At 39.9% G+C, this 24,173-nt stretch overlaps 2 protein-coding genes across 3 annotated transcripts in view; one reads left to right on the forward strand and one right to left on the reverse strand.

Annotated features, from left to right (window-relative positions):
- The window catches only part of LOC141406826 (major facilitator superfamily domain-containing protein 6), a 76,930-nt gene that overhangs the window by 36,919 nt on the left and 15,838 nt on the right, over positions 1-24,173 (reverse strand). The gene's annotated exons all lie outside the window — the stretch shown is intronic.
- Positions 3,765-23,787, forward strand: Tsf3 (Transferrin 3). Its single transcript, XM_073992878.1, has 4 exons — positions 3,765-4,415; positions 21,450-21,817; positions 21,881-22,183; positions 22,249-23,787. The coding sequence occupies exons 1-4, from the start codon at positions 4,325-4,327 to the stop codon at positions 23,623-23,625; spliced, it is 2,139 nt and encodes a 712-aa protein (XP_073848979.1). The 5' UTR covers positions 3,765-4,324; the 3' UTR covers positions 23,626-23,787.

The following is a 24,173-nucleotide window of genomic DNA, read 5'->3' on the forward strand; positions in this document are numbered from 1 at the left end:
GAAAGGGTTTATAGAAGCATCCTTTCCTTCAGAAAGGGTTTATAGAAGCATCCTTTCTTTGAGAAAGGGTTTATAGAAGCATCCTTTCTTTGAGAAAGGGTCTATAGAAGCACCCTTTCTTTGAGAAAGGGTCTATAGAAGCACCCTTTCTTTGAGAAAGGGTCTATAGAAGCACCCTTTCTTTGAGAAAGGGTCTGTAGAAGCACCCTTTCTTTGAGAAAGGGTCTATAGAAGCACCTTTTCTTTGAGAAAGGGTCTATAGAAGCACCCTTTGTTTGAGAAAGTGTCTATAGAAGCACCCTTTCTTTCTGAAAGGGTTTATAGAAGCATCCTTTCCTTCAGAAAGGGTTTATAGAAGCATCCTTTCCTTCAGAGAGGGTTTATAGAAGCATCCTTTCTTTGAGAAAGGGTTTATAGAAGCATCCTTTCTTTGAGAAAGGGTCTATAGAAGCACCCTTTCTTTGAGAAAGGGTCTATAGAAGCACCCTTTCTTTGAGAAAGGGTCTATAGAAGCACCCTTTCTTTGAGAAAGGGTCTGTAGAAGCACCCTTTCTTTCTGAAAGGGTTTATAGAAGCATCCTTTCCTTCAGAAAGGAGAAAGGGTCTATAGAAGCACCCTTTGTTTGAGAAAGGGCCTATAGAAGCACCCTTTGTTTGAGAAAGGGTCTATAGAAGCACCCTTTGTTTGAGAAAGGGTCTATAGAAGCACCCTTTGTTTGAGAAAGGGTCTATAGAAGCACCCTTTCTTTGAGAAAGGGTCTATAGAAGCACCCTTTCTTTGAGAAAGGGTCTATAGAAGCACCCTTTCTTTGAGAAAGGGTCTATAGAAGCACCCTTTCTTTGAGAAAGGGTCTGTAGAAGCACCCTTTCTTTCTGAAAGGGTTTATAGAAGCATCCTTTCCTTCAGAAAGGGTGTATAGAAGCATCCTTTTTTTCAGAAGGGGTGCCTTGAAGCACCCTTTTCCTTCAGAAAGCGTGTATAGAATCACCCTTTCCTTCAGAAAGCGTGTATAGAAGCACCCTTTCCTTCAGAAAGCGTGTATAGAAGCACCCTTTCCTTCATAAAGGGTGTATAGAAGTACACTTTCCTTCATAAAGGGTGTATAGAAGTACACTTTCCTTCAGAAAGCGTGCATAGAAGCACCCTTTGTTTGAGAAAGGGTCTATAGAAGCACCCTTTGTTTGAGAAAAGGCCTATAGAAGCACCCTTTGTTTGAGAAAGGGTCTATAGAAGCACCCTTTGTGTGAGAAAAGGCCTATAGAAGCACCCTTTGTTTGAGAAAGGGTCTATAGAAGCACCCTTTGTTTGAGAAAGGGTCTATAGAAGCACCCTTTGTTTGAGAAAGGGTCTATAGAAGCACCCTTTGTTTGAGAAAGGGTCTATAGGAGCACCCTTTCTTTGAGAAAGGGTCTATAGAAGCACCCTTTCTTTGAAAAAGTGTCTATTGAAGCACCCTTTCTTTGAGAAAGGGTCTACAGAAGCACCCTTTCTTTGAGAAAGGGTCTATAGAAGCATCCTTTCCTTCAGAAAGGGTGTATAGAAGCTTCCTTTCCTTCAGAAAGGGTGTATAGAAGCATCCTTTCCTTCAGAAAGGGTGTATAGAAGCATCCTTTCCTTCAGAAAGGGTCTAAAAGAGCACCCTTTCTTTGAGAAAGGGTCTAAAAGAGCACCCTTTCTTTGAGAAAGGGTCTAAAAGAGCACCTTTTCTTTGAGAAAGGGTCTATAGAAGCACCCTTTGTTTGAGAAAGTGTCTATAGAAGCACCCTTTCTTTCTGAAAGGGTTTATAGAAGCATCCTTTCCTTCAGAAAGGGTTTATAGAAGCATCCTTTCCTTCAGAAAGGGTTTATAGAAGCATCCTTTCCTTCAGAAAGGGTTTATAGAAGCATCCTTTCCTTCAGAAAGGGTTTATAGAAGCATCCTTTCTTTGAGAAAGGGTCTATAGAAGCACCCTTTCTTTGAGAAAGGGTCTATAGAAGCACCCTTTCTTTGAGAAAGGGTCTGTAGAAGCACCCTTTCTTTCTGAAAGGGTTTATAGAAGCATCCTTTCCTTCAGAAAGGGTGTATAGAAGCATCCTTTTTTTCAGAAGGGGTGCCTTGAAGCACCCTTTTCCTTCAGAAAGCGTGTATAGAATCACCCTTTCCTTCAGAAAGCGTGTATAGAAGCACCCTTTCCTTCAGAAAGCGTGTATAGAAGCACCCTTTCCTTCATAAAGGGTGTATAGAAGTACACTTTCCTTCATAAAGGGTGTATAGAAGTACACTTTCCTTCAGAAAGCGTGCATAGAAGCACCCTTTGTTTGAGAAAGGGTCTATAGAAGCACCCTTTGTTTGAGAAAAGGCCTATAGAAGCACCCTTTGTTTGAGAAAGGGTCTATAGAAGCACCCTTTGTTTGAGAAAGGGTCTATAGAAGCACCCTTTGTTTGAGAAAGGGTCTATAGAAGCACCCTTTGTTTGAGAAAGGGTCTATAGGAGCACCCTTTCTTTGAGAAAGGGTCTATAGAAGCACCCTTTCTTTGAAAAAGTGTCTATTGAAGCACCCTTTCTTTGAGAAAGGGTCTACAGAAGCACCCTTTCTTTGAGAAAGGGTCTATAGAAGCATCCTTTCCTTCAGAAAGGGTGTATAGAAGCATCCATTCCTTCAGAAAGGGTGTATAGAAGCATCCTTTCCTTCAGAAAGGGTGTATAGAAGCATCCTTTCCTTCAGAAAGGGTGTATAGAAGCATCCTTTCCTTCAGAAAGGGTCTAAAAGAGCACCCTTTCTTTGAGAAAGGGTCTAAAAGAGCACCCTTTCTTCGAGAAAGGGTCTAAAAGAGCACCCTTTCTTTGAGAAAGGGTCTAAAAGAGCACCCTTTCTTTGAGAAAGGGTCTAAAAGAGCTATAGAAAGGATCTTTCAGAATGGGTCTAAAAGAGCACCCTTTCTTTCAGAATGGGTCTAAAAGAGCACCCTTTCCTTCAAAAAGGGTCTAAAAGAGCACCCTTTCCTTCAAAAAGGGTCTAAAAGAGCACCATTTCTTTCAGAATGGGTCTAAAAGAGCACCCTTTCCTTCAAAAAGGGTCTAAAAGAGCACCCTTTCTTTCAGAAAGGGTCTAAAAGAGCACCCTTTTTTCAGAAAGAGTCTAAAAGAGCACCCTTTTTTTCAGAAACGGTCTAAAAGAGCACCCATTGTTTCAGAAAGGGTCTAAAAGAGCACCCTTTGTTTCAGAAAGTGTCTAAAAGAGCACCCTTTGTTTCAGAAAGGGTCTAAAAGAGCACCCTTTGTTTCAGAAAGGGTCTAAAAGAGCACCCTTTGTTTCAGAAAAGGTCTAAAATAGCACCCTTTGTTTAGGAAAGGATCTAAAAGAGCACCCTTTGTTTCAGAAAGGGTCTAAAAGAGCACCCTTTTTTCAGAAAGGGTCTATAGAAGCACCCTTTCTTTCAGAAAGGATCTATAGAAGCACCCTTTCTTTCAGAAAGGGTCTATAAAATCACCCTTTCTTTCAGAAACGGTCAATCGATGCAGCCGTTCTTCCAGAATCGGTCCATAGAAGAACTTTTTATTCTAGAAACAGTCCATAGAAGCACCCTTTCTTTTAGAAAAGGCCGTTCCTTCAGAAAAGTTTTATAGAAGCACCCTTTCTTCCACAAAAGGTTCATAGATTTTTGTTCATATGGTTTGTGAGGTATAATTATATAATTGATTCTTCGGATTCTTTTTTTTCTGTATTTTCACTTGAGATAGGCTACCCTACCATAGCTGCATTTCAAAAGTTCCCTTTTTTTGTTATGCCGGACGGCTGAGAATATAAGATTACGTTTAATTTGTTCGAACTGTTTACTTTGTTGTTATTATTTTTTTTCTTATTTGAAGTAGCGATTCGCATCAACAAAAAATTCAAAAAAAAAAAACAACAACGCCAAGCTTTAACAGCACCCCGGCAAAGCAAATCTCGCAAAGTGTAAACATTAACCAGCCAGCAAGTCAACGAAAACTGAATTTAGTTGGAGCTCGGCTTTCAAGAGCATCACAAGCAACACGGACGCGGGTTAACGGAAATAGGAATGTCGATTTAATATTCCGTTCGATTTGAAAATCTTAACGGCTGAGACAGTGAGATAGTCAGTCATTCATCGATAATTAGTGTGGCAATTAAAAATATTAATATTTATAAAAATTAAAAAACAACAACAACAAGTGAAGCAGACGAAGTAAAATTATTTAAAAAAAATCTGTTGGGTGTACAAAAGAAAGAATAGAATAAAAAAACACTGTAAAAATTACAAAATAAAAAATATTTAAAATTGATATAAAATTGTTAAATAGTAATTTTTCCTCAATTATCATGGGATTCAAAATAATTTATAATTTGTTGCTGTTATCAATATTGTGTCATGGTTATGGCGATGCTGTGGAAATACCCGATGATGGAAAATGTAAGTGGAGCGTTTCTTTTTATTATTTGTTTAAATTAATTTTTGAAAAAAAGGGCTGATAAAAAATTAAGAAGAAAGGAAGGAAAATGTCGTGTTTCTCTTCTATCAAAGGGACGTGTGTTTTAGTTGTTGACTTCAGTGTCATACACGGTTTTAAGGAAGGTAATATAATTCTCATTAAGATGATGAACCATCATATAGGCTGACACTTAGGAACTTTGAGGAAACTAACATTTGGTTTCGGTAAAATGACAACATAAATCCAATGGATTTGCTAAATCAAGCATAGTCTAAACGGGGTATAAGTATTCTGTTTGAGAAATATGTCCAAGAACTTCTGAAAATTAGGGAATTCGGTACGTTACAATTAAGTGTCTGAAATTGTTAGCGATGTGGACATGGGGCGGAATTCTTTTACACTTCTAGAGGAAAAACTTCTGGTCTGCTATAAAAGGTTAGATTTCAAAGAGAAGACCTTTTGGCCTCTATACGAAGGCTTTCTGATCTTTTATGTGAAGACCTCGTTATCGTCCACAAGAAGAACTTCTGATCTTCTATAAGAAGATCTTCTGGTCTTCTATGAGAAAACATTTAGGGTACCTACTGGTCTACTATGAAAAGATATAAGAAATATATTTTTTTCATTTGATATTTTTATTTCTTTTATGAAAGTTTTCATATCAATTGTGGCCTTAGAACAAGAATTGTGCAAAACAAATATCAGGTAGCCTCTCCTTAGTTTCCAAGTGGACTTGAAAACACCAACTAGCCCGTTTTAAAAAATTTAAATGGGTTTTAAAACTAATAATAAAACTGACTCATCTTTTAAGAAAAAGATAAATTAATTAAAATAGATTTTTATCAGATTGTCTTGTGACCGTTTTTTATTGCCAAGTAGCCGGTTTGGCAAATTATTGGAAACTTCTTTTTTTTGCAAATTTGACAAATTTGCATTTTGAATGTTGATGAGAAACCTATTTTATAATTTAACGTTTGGGAATTTTCTTTTTCTTTTCTTTGTGCGAACATTATTCTGAATATGTTTGATTGAAGGCTTTGTCCTATTGAAGAAATAAAAGTAGAAACTAATAAAATTAAAATAATTTATTTTGGAAATCTAACTCGTTTGTAGTGAATATAGGTCACTAAACCTCCAGAAGGTCTACTAAAACTCTACTACTCAGACTCAAGGTACCTTCTTTTAAAAGAAGCATCCTTTCTTTCAAAGAGGGTTTATAAAGGCACTCTTTCTTTCAGAAAGGGTCTATAAAAGCAACCTTTATTTTAGAAAGGGTCTATAGATGCACCACTTCTTTCAGAAAGGGAATAGAGAAGCATCCTTTCTCTCAAAAAGGGTTTATAGAAGCACCCTTTCTTTCCGAAATGGTATATAGAAGCACCCTTTCTATCCGAAAGGGAATAGCGAAGAATCCTTTCTCTCAAAAAGGGTCTATAGAAGCACCCCTTCTTTCCGAAATGGTATATAGAAGCACCCTTTCTTTCCGAAATGGTATATAGAAGCACCCTTTCTTTCCGAAATGGTATATAGAAGCACCCTTTCTATCCGAAAGGGAATAGCGAAGAATCCTTTCTCTCAAAAAGGGTCTATAGAAGCACCCTTTCTTTCCGAAATGGTATATAGAAGCACCCTTTCTTTCCGAAATGGTATATAGAAGCACCCTTTCTTTCCGAAATGGTATATAGAAGCACCCTTTCTTTCCGAAATGGTATATAGAAGCACCCTTTCTTTCCGAAATGGTATATAGAAGCACCCTTTCTTTCCGAAATGGTATATAGAAGCACCCTTTCTTTCCGAAATGGTATATAGAAGCACCCTTTCTTTCCGAAATGGTATATAGAAGCACCCTTTCTTTCCGAAATGGTATATAGAAGCACCCTTTCTTTCCGAAATGGTATATAGAAGCACCCTTTCTTTCCGAAATGGTATATAGAAGCACCCTTTCTTTCCGAAATGGTATATAGAAGCACCCTTTCTTTCCGAAATGGTATATAGAAGCACCCTTTCTTTCCGAAATGGTATATAGAAGCACCCTTTCTTTCCGAAATGGTATATAGAAGCACCCTTTCTTTCCGAAATGGTATATAGAAGCACCCTTTCTTTCCGAAATGGTATATAGAAGCACCCTTTCTTTCCGAAATGGTATATAGAAGCACCCTTTCTTTCCGAAATGGTATATAGAAGCACCCTTTCTTTCCGAAATGGTATATAGAAGCACCCTTTCTTTCCGAAATGGTATATAGAAGCACCCTTTCTTTCCGAAATGGTATATAGAAGCACCCTTTCTTTCCGAAATGGTATATAGAAGCACCCTTTCTTTCCGAAATGGTATATAGAAGCACCCTTTCTTTCCGAAATGGTATATAGAAGCACCCTTTCTTTCCGAAATGGTATATAGAAGCACCCTTTCTTTCCGAAATGGTATATAGAAGCACCCTTTCTTTCCGAAATGGTATATAGAAGCACCCTTTCTTTCCGAAATGGTATATAGAAGCACCCTTTCTTTCCGAAATGGTATATAGAAGCACCCTTTCTTTCCGAAATGGTATATAGAAGCACCCTTTCTTTCCGAAATGGTATATAGAAGCACCCTTTCTTTCCGAAATGGTATATAGAAGCACCCTTTCTTTCCGAAATGGTATATAGAAGCACCCTTTCTTTCCGAATGGGTCTATAGAAGCACCCTTTCTTTCCGAATGGGTCTATAGAAGCACCCTTTCTTTCCGAATGGGTCTATAGAAGCACCCTTTCTTTCCGAATGGGTCTATAGAAGCACCCTTTCTTTCCGAATGGGTCTATAGAAGCACCCTTTCTTTCCGAAAGGGTCTATAGAAGCATCCTTTCTTTCCGAAAGGGTCTAAAGAAGCACCCTTTCTTTCCGAAAGGGTCTAAAGAAGCACCCTTTCTTTCCGAAAGGGTCTAAAGAAGCACCCTTTCTTTCCGAAAGGGTCTATAGAAGCACCCTTTCTTTCAGAAAGATGCTATAGAAGCACCCTTTCTTTCAGAAAGATGCTATAGAAGCACCCTTTCTTTCAGAAAGATGCTATAGAAGCACCCTTTCTTTCAGAAAGATGCTATAGAAGCACCCTTTCTTTTAGAAAGGGTCGATAGAAGTACCCATTCTTTCAGAAAGGGTCGATAGAAGCACCCATTCTTTCAGAAAGAGTCTACAGAAGCACCCATTCTTTCAGAAAGATGATATAGAAGCATCCTTTCTTTCCAAAAGGGTCTATAGAAGCACCCTTTCTCTCCGAAAGGGTCTATAGAAGCACCCTTTCTTTCCGAAAGGGTTTATAGAAGCACCCTTTCTTTCCGAAAGGGTCTATAGAAGCACCCTTTCTTTCCGAAAGGGTCTATAGAAGCACCCTTTCTTTCCGAAAGGGTCTATAGAAGCACCCTTTCTTTCCGAAAGGGTCTATAGAAGCACCCTTTCTTTCCGAAAGGGTCTATAGAAGCACCCTTTCTTTCCGAAAGGGTCTATAGAAGCACCCTTTCTTTCCGAAAGGGTCTATAGAAGCACCCTTTCTTTCCGAAAGGGTCTATAGAAGCACCCTTTCTTTCCGAAAGGGTCTATAGAAGCACCCTTTCTTTCCGAAAGGGTCTATAGAAGCACCCTTTCTTTCCGAAAGGGTCTATAGAAGCACCCTTTCTTTCCGAAAGGGTCTATAGAAGCACCCTTTCTTTCCGAAAGGGTCTATAGAAGCACCCTTTCTTTCCGAAAGGGTATATAGAAGCACCCTTTCTTTCCGAAAGGGTCTATAGAAGCACCCTTTCTTTCCGAAAGGGTCTATAGAAGCACCCTTTCTTTCCGAAAGGGTCTATAGAAGCACCCTACCTTTCCGAAAGGTTCTATAGAAGCACCCTTTCTTTCCGAAAGGGTCTATAGAAGCACCCTTTCTTTCCGAAAGGGTCTATAGAAGCACCCTTTCTTTCCGAAAGGGTCTATAGAAGCACCCTTTCTTTCCGAAAGGGTTTATGGAAAGAGTCTATAGAAGCACCCTTTCTTTCCGAAAGGGCCTTTAGAAGCACCCTTTCTATTAGAATGGGTCTATGGAAGCACCCTTTCTTTTAGAATGGGTCTATGGAAGCACTCTTTTTTCGGAGAGAGGCTACGGAAGCACCCTTTCTTTCCGAAAGGATCTATAGATGCACCACTTCTTTCAGAAAGGGATTAGAGAAGCACCCTTTCTTTCAGAAAGGGTCTATAGAAGCACCCTTTCTTTCAGAAAGGGTCTATAGCAGCACCCTTTCTTTCAGGGAGATGCTATAGAAGCACCCTTTCTTTCAGGGAGATGCTATAGAAGCACCCATTCTTTCAGAAAGATGATATAGAAGCATTCTTTTTTCAAAAAGGGTCTATAGAAGCACCCTTTTTTCAAAAAGGATCTATAGAAGCACCCTTTCTTTCCGAAAGAGTCTATAGAAGCACCCTTTCTTTCCGAAAGGGTCTATAGAAGCACCCTTTCTTTCCGTAAGGGTCTATAAAAACACCCTTTCTTTCCGAAAGGTTCTATAGAAACACCCTTTCTTTCCGAATGGGTCTATAGAAGCAACCTTTATATCCGAAAGAGTCTAGAAAAGCACCCTTTCTTTCAGAAAGGGTCTATATAAGCACCCTTTCTTTCCGAAAGGGTCTATAGAAGCACCCTTTCTTTCCGAAAGGGTCTATAGAAGCACCCTTTCTTTCCGAAAGGGTCTATAGAAGCACCCTTTCTTTCCGAAAGGGTCTATAGAAGCACCCTTTCTTTCCGAAAGGGTCTATAGAAGCACCCTTTCTATCCTTACTTTCAGGAAGGGTCTATAAAAGCAACCTTTCTATCCGAAAGGGTCTATAGAAGCACCCTTTCTATCCGAAAGGGTCTATAGAAGCACCCTTTCTATCCGAAAGGGTCTATAGAAGCACCCTTTCTATCCGAAAGGGTCTATAGAAGCACCCTTTCTATCCGAAAGGGTCTATAGAAGCACCCTTTCTATCCGAAAGGGTCTATAGAAGCACCCTTTCTTTTCGAAAGGGTCTATAGAAGCACCCTTTCTTTCCGAAAGGGTCTATAGAAGCACCCTTTCTTTCCGAAAGGGTCTATAGAAGCACCCTTTTTATCCGAAAGGGTCTATAAAAGCACCCTTTCTTTCCGAATGGTTTTATAGAAGCACCCTTTCTTTCCGAAAGGGTCTATAGAAGCACCCTTTGTTTCCGAAAGGGTCTATAGAAGCACCCTTTGTTTCCGAAAGGGTCTATAGAAGCACCCTTTCTTTCCGAAAGGGTCTACAGAAGCTCCCTTTCTTTCCGAAAGGGTCTATAGAAGCACCCTTTCTTTCCGAAAGGGTCTATAGAAGCACCCTTTCTTTCCGAAAGGGTCTATAGAAGCACCCTTTCTTTCCGAAAGGGTCTATAGAAGCACCCTTTCTTTCCGAAAGGTTCTATAGAAGCACCCTTTCTTTCCGAAAGGGTCTATAGAAGCACCCTTTCTTTCCGAAAGGGTCTATAGAAGCACCCTTTCTTTCGGAAAGGGTCTATAAAAACACCCTTTCTTTCCGAAAGGTTTTATAGAAGCACCCTTTCTTTCCGAATGGGTCTATAGAAGCAACCTTTTTATCCGAAAGAGTCTAGAAAAGCACCCTTTCCTTCAGAAAGGGTCTATAGATGCACCCTTTCTATCCGAAAGGGTCTATAGAAGCACCCTTTCTTTCCGAAAGGGTCTATAAAAGCATACTTACTTTCAGGAAGGGTCTATAAAAGCACCCCTTACTTTCAGGAAGATGCTATAGAAGTACCCTTTCTTTCCGAAAGGGTCTATAGAAGTACCCTTTCTTTCCGAAAGGGTCTATAGAAGTACCCTTTCTTTCCGAAAGGGTCTATAGAAGCACCCTTACCTTCAGAAAGGGTCTACAGAAGCTCCCTTTCTTTGCGAACTGGTCTATAGAAGCACCCTTTCCTTCAGGAAGGGTCTATAGAAGCTGCCTTGCTTTTCGAAAGGGTCTATAGAAGCTCCCTTGCTTTCCGAAAGGGTCTATAGAAGCACTCTTTCTTTTACAAAGGGCCGATAAAAGCGCCCTTTCTTTCAGAAAGTGCCGATAAAAGCACCCTTTCTTTCAGAAAGTGTCGATAAAAGCACCCTTTCTTTCAGATGTTCTGGCCATTACTTTCTTTAGTGAATTTAGGTCTTTTCTCAGGTATTCTACGAGCAGGAATACACCTGGCAGCTGCAAAGTTTACAATGTCTCTGAAACGTTTTTCAGCGACCTGAACATCAGAGGGGGGCAAGTCCATACTTCTTAGCCGTAAAGCACCGAAAAACCAACAAAAATGACTAATCAAAACTTTCGATTTGTGATCAGAACTCTGCAAATTGTAATATTTTTTAAACTTTGGAGATGGACAATATCGTTCACTCCCTTCGAAGATTGTTTTGACATTTTTTTTCGTGAGCAAGTCCATACTTGCTGATGTAGTGACCCGATATCCTACAGTGTTTGATAACTGATTTATAAATTGAGTATCCGATTAGGCTGAAACTGGACAAAGGTATATCAATTTAGAAAAAGGTCTATATCGGACATACGATTCGGATTCTTCCCTCAAAACAGTTCAAAAATGTCGCTTAAGTACGATTTAACGGTTCTTTAAGGATCGTTTTGAAATTTGTACCAAAGGTAGATCTTGTGGTCCTGTGTACAAAGATATAATGTTTTTTGTAGGCAAGTCCAAACTCCCAAAAACTAAAAAAAACTCATCTCAAATGGCTGATAGCACAATAGCCTACGAATTTATATGCGATTTGTGCAAAGTGCACATTTCTAAATTTGTTTTCCAACATACATCAAGTTCCAAGATGGTCTATATCCCTCTCAAAAGTTCAACATTTTCGTTTAAGTGCAGATAAACGATTGGAGTTCGTTTCGAAATTTTTACCGTGATTTGTTTGATTCGAATCGTAACTTAGAATTATTTTTTCAAAGCTAAACAAATAAGAAAAATCTTAAATAAACTAGGGGTTTTACATATATTTTTATTATTCAAAAGCACCCTTTCAAATCCTTCATATTATAATCCACAAATCATTCTCAGATATGTAGGTATCTTACATATAATCTTGTCATATTTGTAGCTAATGATAGATAAACATCGGTATCGAATGGCATCATCTCGATGTAAATTGAATTTTTAATTACCACACACACACAAAACTAAGCAAAAAAATAACTATAGCTCGCAAATGCTTTTGGTTATTCCGAATATTATAATCAATGCACAAAACTTGGTTGTCGTCACGAAAACAATATCACTGTGACGTCCAAGTGGTTCAGTGGTGAATCATCTTTGATTTTGGGAAAACACATTCGCCTCATTGCGGCAATTGGAGAATACAGCTAACAAAAAAATTCCCTTTGTCAGAAAAAAACACAACATATGTACATGGAACCCCCTCCTTTTTGGCTTAAAACAAAAAACTTGTTAACTTATTTTCAAGGCCAATTCGCAACAATATCTGTTTGTTTCTTCTTCTCCTTCTTTGATACTGGAATTTCAATGTAGAACTACTTGTCTTGCAAGTAAGTAATAAATAGCCGGGCCAAAAAGCTTGTTTTTTTTTCTCTCTTAATAATGTTAATCAATGGGGGACAGACAAAACTGCCAGTATGTATAAATTGTTGTTGAGAAAAAACAAAAACATACACATGATGCTAATGTAGCTTTAGAGGGTTTCTAGGTTGTAATTTAATTTTTGTACTTGAGCGTCCGTCCGTCACTCATCAAGAAGGTTGCCTAATGAAGCATAACATAAAACAAAAAGTATTAAAATGTATTTTATTAACACAACATTGTTGGTCAGATGGATATTTTATTGCATTAAACCGGTTCAAATAATTAAATAATTTTTATTGTTTTCTGTTATTTAATTTACCGATAAAAAATAACTGTTTGAAAGACATACCCGTGCGTCTTTAATTAGGAGGATTGAAACACTAGTATGCAAAACATTTTTAGCACTATAAATTCACCAAGCCTGCTACTCCTTTAAGAATCCTCTCTGTAACATGATCCGAAACTGGTTCGCATTGTGGATATGTCCATATCTTACAGCTGTAAATTTTTGTGGTTGTAAGGGTTGAATGACTGATTCAATGATTTCCTGTTGCATATTCTTGTTGTCCTTGAAGCCCGATAGCATGCATAAGCATGAATAATAAACTTTATTATAAACAGTTTGATTTGGTTATATTAGCTATCATTCCCACCAGCCACTTTTGTTGTTCACCGTAGGATTTTTTAGAACTTTCGAAGCATTATGTTAGGAAGTATGGGCTTGCCATCGAAAAACATATCATTGTAAAAATCATTACAAGGTCTACATATGGTAAAAATGTCAAAACGATTCTTGAAGAGCCCTTAACCCTTTGAACCCCGCATTTTTTCCGTAGAGATAAAAATATTTTTCATATTTATTATGATTAATACTCGCAAAAACCTTAAAAATTCCTCGTGGTTCTGGAGTTACCAAATGTTGCCATTGGACAACATTGGGTCATTGTGGTTATAACAAGTAAAAAAGTATCCGTCGGCTTTGCCTATCCTAATTTAAACTATCATCTACGGACAGATCGAATGTATTTAGGGTCTTTTCAGTATTTTGTGGCCCCGTTTTGGACATTTGAACTTGCCGATAAAAATGTGGATTAGGATTAAAATTCAAAAGTGTTGTGGAGGAGGTACTTAAAGGAATGGACCGACATAGTCCATTACGAAAGTTGATCTTATTTTTGATAGATATCGCGCCCACTGGTCATTTCAGTGGGTCATCGCATAAATTTTGGACCAGAAAATCGATATCGGTCATTTTGGAAGTTAAACTAAATTTGGACAACATATTAGGAGATCCAAAGTTTTGAACAAATTGGTTGCCACGTTCAAGAGACATTTGCATTTTTAGTGAAATGTTTTAAATATTGAGGGGGAAGTACCGTAAGTTGTTGCCCATCTTCGAACTGAGACTAAGTTTGGATAAAATATGACGAAAGCCAATATGACCAAATCGGTTGATCAGTTCGAGAGTTATCTTGCGCTCCAACCACAAGGGAGGGGTTTTTTGTACTGAAGGGGTTTTTTGTACTTTTCAGGCTTTTCTCAGGAAGTATGGACTTGCCCCAGATAAAACGGGTACCGTCGTATGGGGGGCGATGAATACAAGATGTTACAACAAAAACCGAAGCGATTCGGGAGCTGGTCCTAAACTGAACTTTTCCGAAATTTTGTGTGGGAGGTACCCGAAGGGGTGGACCGATTGAGTCCTTATTAGAACCTCATCTAAGCCTGGCAGAAATTTCACGATGTGCAAAGTATGGACCATGTCGGTTACTTCCTTCAAGAGTTATCGTTCGCACAAAATTTCCGAACATTTTCGAACTTTTGTGGGGGAGGTACCGAAAGGAGTGGACCGATATAACCCATCTTCGAACTTAAACTAAGTTTGGACAAAATATTACGAAAGCCAAATTTTGGACCCTATCGGCTCATCCGTTGGAGAGTTATCGTGCGCACCAGCCAGCCAGACAGACAGACGGACAGAAAGACAGACGGACGGACATGGCTAAATCCACTCCAAATTGTCTGAAACACATTTGGTCCAAACATACTTGGGGTCTAAAGCCATTCTTTCGATGAGGCACATTTTGCTCGTATGAAAGTGTATATACCCTCGTGAGGGTATAAAAGTTAACAAAGTTTGTTTCTTAAGTCTTTGTATTATCGTATGTATTTTGTAAACAAAGTACAGGTCGCATTTATTGTCCGATTCGCATGAAAATTGTGGAAGATAGTTTTTTTGGTCAAAGGACGAACGCTAGTTTTTTTTTTTTTTTTTTTTTTTTTGGTAAAAATCGATTCAGATTTGTATATAGCCCCCATATATATCTTTGCCCGATTTAAGGCATTTGGTGCACGAAGCACGCTATATATGTCCGATTTCAATGAAATTTGGAATGTGCGCCGGTATTTAGTCTAGAAATAAGTGTGCCAAATTATATATAAATCGGTTCACATTTGGATATAGCTCCCATATATATTCATCATCGCTCATTCTTATTATATGGCCTAGCCAACGCAATCGCTGCATATCGATACGTTTAACAATATTGATGTCGTTGTATAACAGATACAGCTCGTGGTTCATACGACGTCGATATTCACCGTCAACGCAGATCGGTCCGCTTACTTAAGCCAAAGTAGCATCTGTTGGCCAATACAATTATTCTTCTTATTTCACAACTGATGTCGTTTGTTGTGTTTACGGCGGTGCCGAGGTATACGAAGTATTTTACTACCTGAAAATTATAGGAACCAACTTCAACAGTTGGTCCGATCTCAATGGACGCATTGCGCGTCGACACCATCAGCTTGGTCTTCTCGCCGTTTACCGCCAGACCCACTTTAGCAGATTCTCCTTCGACCTTCATAAAGGTATTGGTTACTTCTTTTACTGATCGTCCCATGATGTCTATATCATCAGCATAAGCACGTTTGCCTCTCGTATAACCTTTTCTAGCAGGATGTTGAAAAGATCACACAAAACCGAGAGGTTCTTTCCTATTTTAACTGAAGATCTTGTGTCAGTTAGAGTCATTTTAAAAAAGCCGAATGAGCTTTGCGGGGATACCAAATTCAGACATTGCTTGGAATACCTTTGAACGTAGCGGGCTGTCCAAGGCTGCTTTATAATCGACAAAAAGGTGGTATGTGTCGATCTGCATCTCTTGGGTCTTCTCCAGGATTTGCCGCAGGGTAAATATCTGGTCAATGGTGGACTTGCCAGATCTAAAGCCGCATTGGTATGGTCCAACTATTTCGTTGATCATGGGCTTTAGTCGTTCGCACAATATCCATGACACTATCTTGTAGGCGATAGGGAGAAGACTTATGCCTCTATCGTTGGAGCATAAAGTCTTATCTCCTTTCTTATGGACGGGACACAGGATGCTCAGGTTCCATTCGTCGGCTACGCGTTCTTCCTGCCAGATGGAGCTAACTTGCTGATACATACACCTTATCAGCGTGTCGCCTCCGGTTTTAAACAGCTCGGCTGGTAGGCCATCAGCTCCTGCTGCCTTTACCTGTCTTTACCTCATCTTGACCGGGTGGTATACATTCAATACCATCTTCTGGGACTGGAGCTGTGGTATCATCGTCGACTTCCATATCCTTAGCACACTCTCTGTATCAGTTACCAAATTACCTTGCTGGTCTCTACAGGAGGATGTGCCTGTACCAAAGCCATCAGTTTGATGCTTGACTCTTTGGTAGAATTTTCGGACTTCATTCTGGTTACTGTACATCTCGATTTTTTCACACTCCCGCATTTCCATCTCTATCTTTTTCCTGCGGAAAAGACGTTTCTCCTCTCTCCTTTTCTCCCTGTATCTCTCTCGTGCGCTACGCGTTGCTACGGATTGTAAAGTAGCCCTATATGCCGCATTTTTCTCTTCGGTGGCAGCACGACACTCCTGATCATACCATGGATTCCTTGGTGGAGGTTTCTGATATCCAAGTATGGATTTTGCGGCTGTTTGCATGGAGTGGGCAATGCTTTGCCATTGCGCTGATATGTTATCGGGATGAGGAGTGCTTTGATTAAGCAATTGGGCTAGTTGAGTGGAATGTGCTGTGGCTATCTGTTGTGATTGCAGCTTACCGATGTTTAACTTTCGTGTTGTGTCTGTTCGTACTTTGTTTGCTACGTTTAAGCGGGTGCGTACCTTTGCTGCAACAAGGTAGTGGTTCGAATCAATGTTTGCGCCTCGGAACGATCGTACATCCAACACGCTCAATGAATGTCTTCCATCTATCACAACGTGATCAATTTCATTTCTTGTTTTCTGATTTGCAGACAGCCAGGTGCCCTTATGAATATCGAGATGATTAAATCTGGTACTGCTAACTACCATGTTTTTTGCAGCTGCAAAGTCTATCAGCCTCATACCATTGTCAGATGTTTCACTGTGGAGACTGAATTTCCCGACTGTTGGGCCAAAGATATTCTCCTTTCCAATTTTGGCATTAAAATCGCCTAGTATAATTTTAATGTCATGGGCAGGGCAACGGTCATATGTTTCCTCTAAGCGCTCGTAAAATATAACTTTGGTCTGTTCGTCCTTTTCTTAAGTGGGAGCATGAGCGCAAATAAAGCTGATGTTGAAGAATTTGGCTTTTATTCGAATTGCAGCAAGTCTTTCATTCACTGGGGTGAAGCTTGATACCAGATGTTTTAGCCTCCGACTAACTACGAATCCGCAACCAAACTCATGCTTTACATCATGGCAGCTATAATACAGTGCGTCACCTTTAGGTGTTGTTGTGACGCCTTTCCCAATCCATCGTATTTCCTGTATGGCAGTAATATCGGCCTTGTACTTTTCAAGTACGTCTGCCAATGCGAAGACTGCACCTTCTCTATAAAGAGTGCGAACATTCCAGGTGCAGATCCGCAGATCATGGTCCTTAAAACGTTTGCGGGGTTCGTCAACTTTAGAGGGGTTTGTTTTTCTTTTCTTTCGCTATTTCATAGTAGACTTTCTAGGGGAGGGTTACTAACCCGGCGCCCAAACCCAAGTTTTTAACGTTCTTATGGGAGAACGCGCGGCACATGTTAGCTCACTACCTTTAACGGGTGTTAAAGGCAGTCCCCCGGGTGACACCACGGGGAGGTCAGTGTCCACTTGAGATGAAAGAGGGACCAAGACAAATCCTGGGCTTTGCCATGTTAAAACCGATCAGGACCGTTGCTTTGTATCTTCCATCCCCTACGTTATTCTATTGCTCAGGATGAAAAAAGATATGCGCACACGCAAAGCAGCGTTGGCCAGCTGAATGTATCCACTTTAAACATGTTGGTGGGCCAATTGAGGGCCCACCTAGGAAAAATTTAAGCGTTGTGTGGATATATGGCTGGCACATCTAAATAGGGTATTGGGGCCACTACAAGAATATACTAATTTTGGTACATGATGATTGTAGAAATTTTGAAATATCGACCGTTTATGAAAAACCTTCATATGTGGGTGGACCTATTGAGGGGCCTCGTAGGCGAAATCTGTTGGGATAGGAATTTTTGGCGTATGCAGCTAACGAGAGAATTAGCTTGGCTATCAGAATATGCTGATATCCAATGGATTCATTGTAGAAAGTTAAACAAAATCGACCGATGATGAAATGCCTTCATATATGGGATGGACCTATTGAGGGGCCTCCTAGGCGAAATCAGGAAAGGAGGGGGGGGGGGGTGTAGGAATATATGGCTTATGCAGGTAACTAGAGCATTGGCTTGGCTATCACAATATGCTGATATCTAATGGATTCATTGTAGAAAGTTAAACAAAATCGACCGTTTACGAAAAACCTTCATACATATATGTGGGTGGACCTATTGAGGGTCCTCCTAGCCGAAATCTGTGGGGGGTGGGAATTTTTGGCGTATGCAGCTAACTAGAACATTGACTTGGCTATCAGAATATGCTGATATCCAATGGATTCATTGCAGAAAGTTAAACAAAATCGACCGTTTATGAAAAACCTTCATATATGTATGTGGGTGGGCCTATTGAAGGGCCTCCTAGGCGAAATCTGTGGGGGGTTGGAATATTTTCATAAACAGTCGATATTTCAAAATTTCGACAATGGACCTATAAGAATCTGTTTTCATTTTCACATTCAGCTGTCCAACGCTACTTTCCGTGTGCGCATATCTTTTCTACATCCTGAGCAATAGCCTAAAACATATATCCTTGAAAATCGTTTTTCAATATCGTTTTTATCCTCGTACGAATCTGTTATACAACTGTTACACCACTAGTAATGTGGTTTTTGTCTCCGCTAGTTAAAATCGATTTTATCTTCACGCACATTTTCGAAAGGAGTGACTGACATTGGCCCAACCTTTGCAAATTGTAATATTCCTGCAAAAACATCAATCAAAGTCGAATATGCTCGGTATCAGTCAACACTTTCCGGTGGTCCTTCGTCACAAAAGTTCAAAAAAATGAGGATTGTTGAAATTTTAACCGAAGGTAGTCCTGGTGGAAAACTTCATCCTACCTAACATGATCATCAAAAAGCTCTTAAACACCACGTTATCTATCTAAAAAGGAACGACTCCGAAAATTAGATAAAGTTCCAAGTAATGTCGGTCCACTGATTCAGGTACCTCCTGCCTGCGTTATCAGTTTCAACTACTTAAGGAAGCACTGAGGTTTGTAACGTGGTTTTGTCGTAGGCTGACTTAGTCGTGTCCATAAGGGCCCACTAAACCTTACGGAGTAATCTCCCGTTTCCTGGGGTTTAAATCGGATATTTATTGATGTAAAACTAATTTATAATCTACTGATGTTTAAATACGATAAGAAGGATAATTGGCTGGGGAATCGGTAACTTGGATTCAGGAAATGATTTGATGATGATCGGGAACTCGGTGATTCGCCGTTCGGTAGAAGGCGATCTGAAGGTAATCGGGAACTCGGTGATTCGCTGTTCGGTAGTAGGCGATTTAAAGTTAATCGAGAACTCGGTGATTCGATGTTCAGTAGTAGGCGATTTAAAGTTAATCGGGAACTCGGTGATTCGTGTTGTAGATGTTCGGCTACTCGGGGTTCGGGATCTCGATGATTAGTGTTGTAGATGTTCGACAACTCAGGGTTCGTATGTGTTCGTCCACTCGGTGATTCGGTGTGCAGGGTTCGGTCACTCGGTGATTCGTGTAGTAGATGTGCGGCCACTCGCTGATTCGGTGTTAGGGGTTCGTATAGGTTCGGCCACTCGGTGATTCGTGTAGTAGATGTGCGGCTACTCGGAGTTCGTATGTGTTCGGCCACTCGGTGTTAGGGGTTCGGCCTCTCGGGGTTCGTATGTGTTCGGCCACTCGGTGATTCGGTGTTCAGGGTTCGGCAACTCGGTGATTCGTGTAGTAGATGTGCGGCCACTCGGAGTTCGTATGTTTGCTCGGGCCGCCGACTCTCGTGTTGTAGGGGTTCGGCCACTCGGTGATTCAGCACTCGGTTCGGTTATTCGGGTCGCGGTTAGTTAGTTCTAAGTTAACCTCTACAGTATACTACGAGGACTGACTAGTGGAACAACACCCGAAGGTGGAGTGGAACAACACCCGGAAGTGGAGTGGAACAACACCCGAAGGTGAAGTGGAGCAACACCCGAAGGTGGAGTGGAACAACACCCGAAGGTGGAGTGGAACAACAACCGAAGGTGAAGTGGAACAACACCCGAAGGTGGAGTGGAACAACACCCGAAGGTGGAGTGGAACAACACCCGAAGGTGGAGTGGAACAACACCCGGAGGTGGAGTGAAACAACACCCGGAGGTGGAGTGAACACCCGAAGGTGGAGTGAATGTATTAGCCACCGGACAAAGGGGGTAGCTCTCAAAAAATACTTCCCAACACTCTGTACACTCCTGTGTAAGTTGGCGGACTGCGAATACCCAGTTGTACTCAAGCTCGTGTGACTGGCTCCCTGCAGTAGCAAGCCTGTCTTTCCCCAACGAAACTGGAATATTAGTGTGTACAGTCGCACAGAGCAATTGAGAATTACTCTGCAGTTGTTATGCTGTCGCTTACCTGAAATTGCACTGTAACACACATCCCACATAAATGCAAGTGAACCCATCAGTTGTATGGATTGACAGGTTGTGACGCTGTTGGGTAGTGGGGCCTTGCTGTTCTCTGTTGGCCGGTTGTATTGTTATTGTTGTAGTGGGCGTCGCTGTTGTTGGTGTTACAGGTTGATGTACAGAGTTCAAGTTGCTCAAGAGGAATGAACGAATTTATTGAATTTTATTCTCCTTAGCTTCTGCTTTTGAGAAGCTATAATGTCATCTAGTATTGCTGATAAATTTAGTAGTACTTAGTGCTGTTTTACATTTAAGCGATTTGTCTTACGATTTTTTGTCTCCTCTTTGTGGTGGTTATTCTTGTTAGGCACAGTTGCAAAACATAGTAAGAGAAATTGAAACAAAATTTAGTTTTGCAATGAATTTTGTGCATAAAAAATCATTTAAAGCATAAAATGATTATTTGTTATAAGCATTTTAAAATTTGTATAACATATTTTTATAAAATACCTTCTTTTTACATTAAGTATTTTTAACAAAATGTACACTTGGTACCATGTTACAAAAAAATGCAACCCTGTGTGTGAAATTTACGAAGATGAGCAAAGAGGAGACAAAAAATCGTAAGACAAATCGCTTAAATGTAAAACAGCACTTAGTTGCTTAAAATAGTAGAATTAAATATATTTACAGAGATGTATTTTAAAATTCAAGTAAGTGTTGTATTCTGCTTATAATAATAAGTGAAGTTAATGGAAACGTAAACGTAAAGTACAAATAAAAGGAAATATTTACATATGTGAAATTCATTGATGATAAACAAAACAGTAACATAATATAATATTCAAATTAATATTGGTTCGTTTCAACCTCTTATTTAATTTGTGGAGTATTCACTTAGGAAAAGAGGAGGGGAAGTCTCACTGCACGTGCTGTATAACTCAATGACCCATTATTTAACAAAACAATTGAAACAATGAATAATAATAAAGTAATTATTACAAAAAATAAGCGGTAAACTGAAAAGAGGTTGCCTGCTTTAAGCTCATTCTTCATACAAAATTAATTGAACAGATGCTTAAAATTTGGATTTCGAAATAATAATAAATAAGATATTTTTCAGTGTCAGTGCAATAGCTTAACGAAAAAAATCGAAACCTGTTGAAATAAAACACAAATTGCTAAAGATAAAGGTATTTCTAATGACCTATACCTAATTGACTTCTAAACTCAGAAGTAGAAGAAGAATATTGAAGTCTGCTGTACATGGAAGACCATTTTCTTGTCTATTATGCTAATCAATAATGCCTCCCATAGGCTCCTACTGTGTTTGAAATACACTTTTATAAATCTAATGCCCTTCCTCTAAACTATTTAAAACCCAAATTCTCTTCCCCCTTTTTACTTTCAGTGCGTGTCTGCGTTGTGGAATCCCGCGGAGTTTATCGCAAAACTCCCAAATTTTGCCCCATCCTAGAGGCACAAACAAACATGGAATGTGTTGTGGGTGTAGATCGCTTGGATTGTGTGCGAAGGATACACAAGGGCACAGCACACTTTGGCGTTTTAACATCCGAAGATTTGGTGGCTGCGCGTTGGGCTAGTGTAGAAATTTTGGTAACAAGCGAGCTGCGATCACACAGCTCGCCGTTTGAATATGAAGTTGTGGCTGTGGTAGACAATGAGGCTGAGATACACACTATACATGATTTGAGAGGTGCCAAATTGTGTCATCCCGGCTATGGTTTGGGCAATCATTGGACAGAGGTGTTGGCAAATGTAAGTCTCTTTGGAATCTTTAAGCTATGGAACGTTAATAACGAGAGTTTCTTCTTTTGTTAGTATTTTGAATCTGCCATGGTTACCAAATCCTGTGATCCAGACATTTCAATTACCGAAGATCGCATTAGATCCTCGTCCAACTTCTTTGGTCCCAGTTGTAAGGCTGGTCCTTGGGTACCCGATCCCAAACAAGATCGCCAATTGAAAAGCAGATATCCTTCGCTGTGTCAAATGTGTTACGACTCCTATCGTTGTGATATTGGTGACAAACATTGGGGTCGCCGTGGTGCCCTTTATTGTCTGACCAGTGGTGGTGGTAATGTGGCCTGGGCTCGTCTCGATGATGTGAGAAGTCATTTTGGGGTAAGTTTGAATATTTTGCTGTTAAAAAAACCGAAATCTAATTTGTTTTCCCTCTTTCCTCACAGTTCACTGGCCTGCCCAAACAAGCCGAACCCTCAGAGTATAGCTATCTGTGTGCCGAGGGCCACTTGCAACCCATAAACTCCACCAAACCCTGTGTTTGGGTTGCCAAACCATGGCCTGTGATTGCTGCCCGCCGCACTCATGCCACCCAGGTGCAAAATCTTGTCACCGGTTTAAATCATGACAACCTCAATAGCTGGCAAAATGCTTTACTGAGCTTACTTGAGAACTTCCATGTGGATATTGTCCCCCTGGATAATGTTATACCCATTGATGATTATTTGGATCAGGCTCCGGCCTTTCAAAGTGCCTACAGTTTCCCTGAATGTAATCCACCACGTTCTATAGTATTTTGCACCACCTCAATTATACAGCACATCAAATGCTCGTGGATGCAGGAGGCCTCTCAGGTGTACGGTGTGCAACCCAATATCCAATGTATACGATCGGCCAATTTGGATTCGTGTATGGATGATATAAAATTCCGTTCCGCCGATGTGGTGTTGGTGGATCATGAACATCGTTTGCAGGCCCAAAGGGATTATAATTTGAAACCGGTGCTGTTTGAATTTTCTCAAGATATGCATGAACGTTATGTGACCATTGCTGTGGTCCATAAAGATTCCAAATTTGAAACATTTGCCGATTTGAAGGGTGCCAAGGCATGTTTGCCCAGCTTTGAGGGTCCAGCGTATCTCTCAGTTTTGGAGGCATTGCACAATAAAACCCACGATGCCATGCCCATGCATAAATTCTTCCATCGCGAATCATGTCTTTGGGAGCCTCATTCATCACACAAATGTCCCGAGTCTTATAAGGGAGATGAGGGAGCCTTGAGATGCCTTGCCGAAAAGGGTGATGTTGCTTTCCTAAGCTCTGATATCTACAAGAAATACACAGTTGGCAATCTAACCTCAGAGTGGATTAAGCAAACGCAGCACAAATCCTTTAAGGTTCTCTGCCCCTACGGTGGCAATGCCAAAGGTTCCAAATTTGAATACTGTTATCTACACTGGACCACCCGAGGCCACATTATGACCCATGACAGCTCGCCGACTAGGATAAATGAAATCCACAATTCCCTGAGGGACATTGATTCACTGTTTGGTAAAAACTATAAATCCGATACAAGACCCTTTACCATGTACGGGATTTTTGATAAGAAGAGCGATGTAATCTTTCGCGATCAAACCGATGGTTTGAAGGGTATTTTTGACCTTAAACGGGACCATAATACACGGCTAATGGAGGATATTTTCCACAATTATATTCAAGAGAAATATCTGAATCCTTTGGAAAGTTCAGCGCCACGTATGAATGCTGGAAGTTTATTAGCTTTAGGGGCCTTAAGTCTGTTTATAATTTTGAATTTGAGATAATTTTATTTTGAATCTTTATTTTTAACTCAATGTAATTTTGTATTTTTTATATAACAAAAAATAGTCATTAATAGTATTTTTTGTATTTCTATAAATTATTGTGATATTATTTATTAAGTTTAAGAATTAAAAACAAAAAAATAAAATATATTTCTTTTCAAAGTGTTTAAGATAATTTTTTTGGAAAAAATTGTCATGGGAGTCATAAGTAGAAATTGAAGAAACAGAGTACAGGGATAATTATATCTGTAAGGTCATGTTTACATTATAGCTTTTTGCGGGGTTAACCTTCTTTGTGAGGATTTATTTGAAATATAAGCAATAGAATTGACATTTGAAACCCAGTGGGTTTGATAAATCCGATTAAATTAAATACGTCAAACTTAGCCTAACCTAACTTAGACTAGTGTATACAAGAGGGAGATAGATTGGACAAACGAACGCACCTGCCATAAATCTCTTTGAAGAGGCCATAAACACATTTAGTTATCTCACATGAGCCAAGCAAATACGCTACGCATGCTTATCATTCCGTAATTTGACTCAGA

Source organism: Musca autumnalis, unplaced genomic scaffold (genome assembly GCF_047663935.1).
Source record: "Musca autumnalis isolate F117 unplaced genomic scaffold, ASM4766393v1 scaffold_5, whole genome shotgun sequence".
Lineage (NCBI taxonomy): Eukaryota > Metazoa > Arthropoda > Insecta > Diptera > Muscidae > Musca > Musca autumnalis.

Coding starts and splice junctions, on each gene's coding strand:
- Tsf3 (XM_073992878.1), top strand. CDS start 4,325: ATGGGATTCAAAATAATTTATAATTTGTTGCTGTTATCAATATTGTGT. Junction 4,416..21,449: donor AATACCCGATGATGGAAAAT/GTAAGTGGAGCG, acceptor TTTTACTTTCAG/TGCGTGTCTGCGTTGTGGAA. Junction 22,184..22,248: donor ATGTGAGAAGTCATTTTGGG/GTAAGTTTGAAT, acceptor CTTTCCTCACAG/TTCACTGGCCTGCCCAAACA.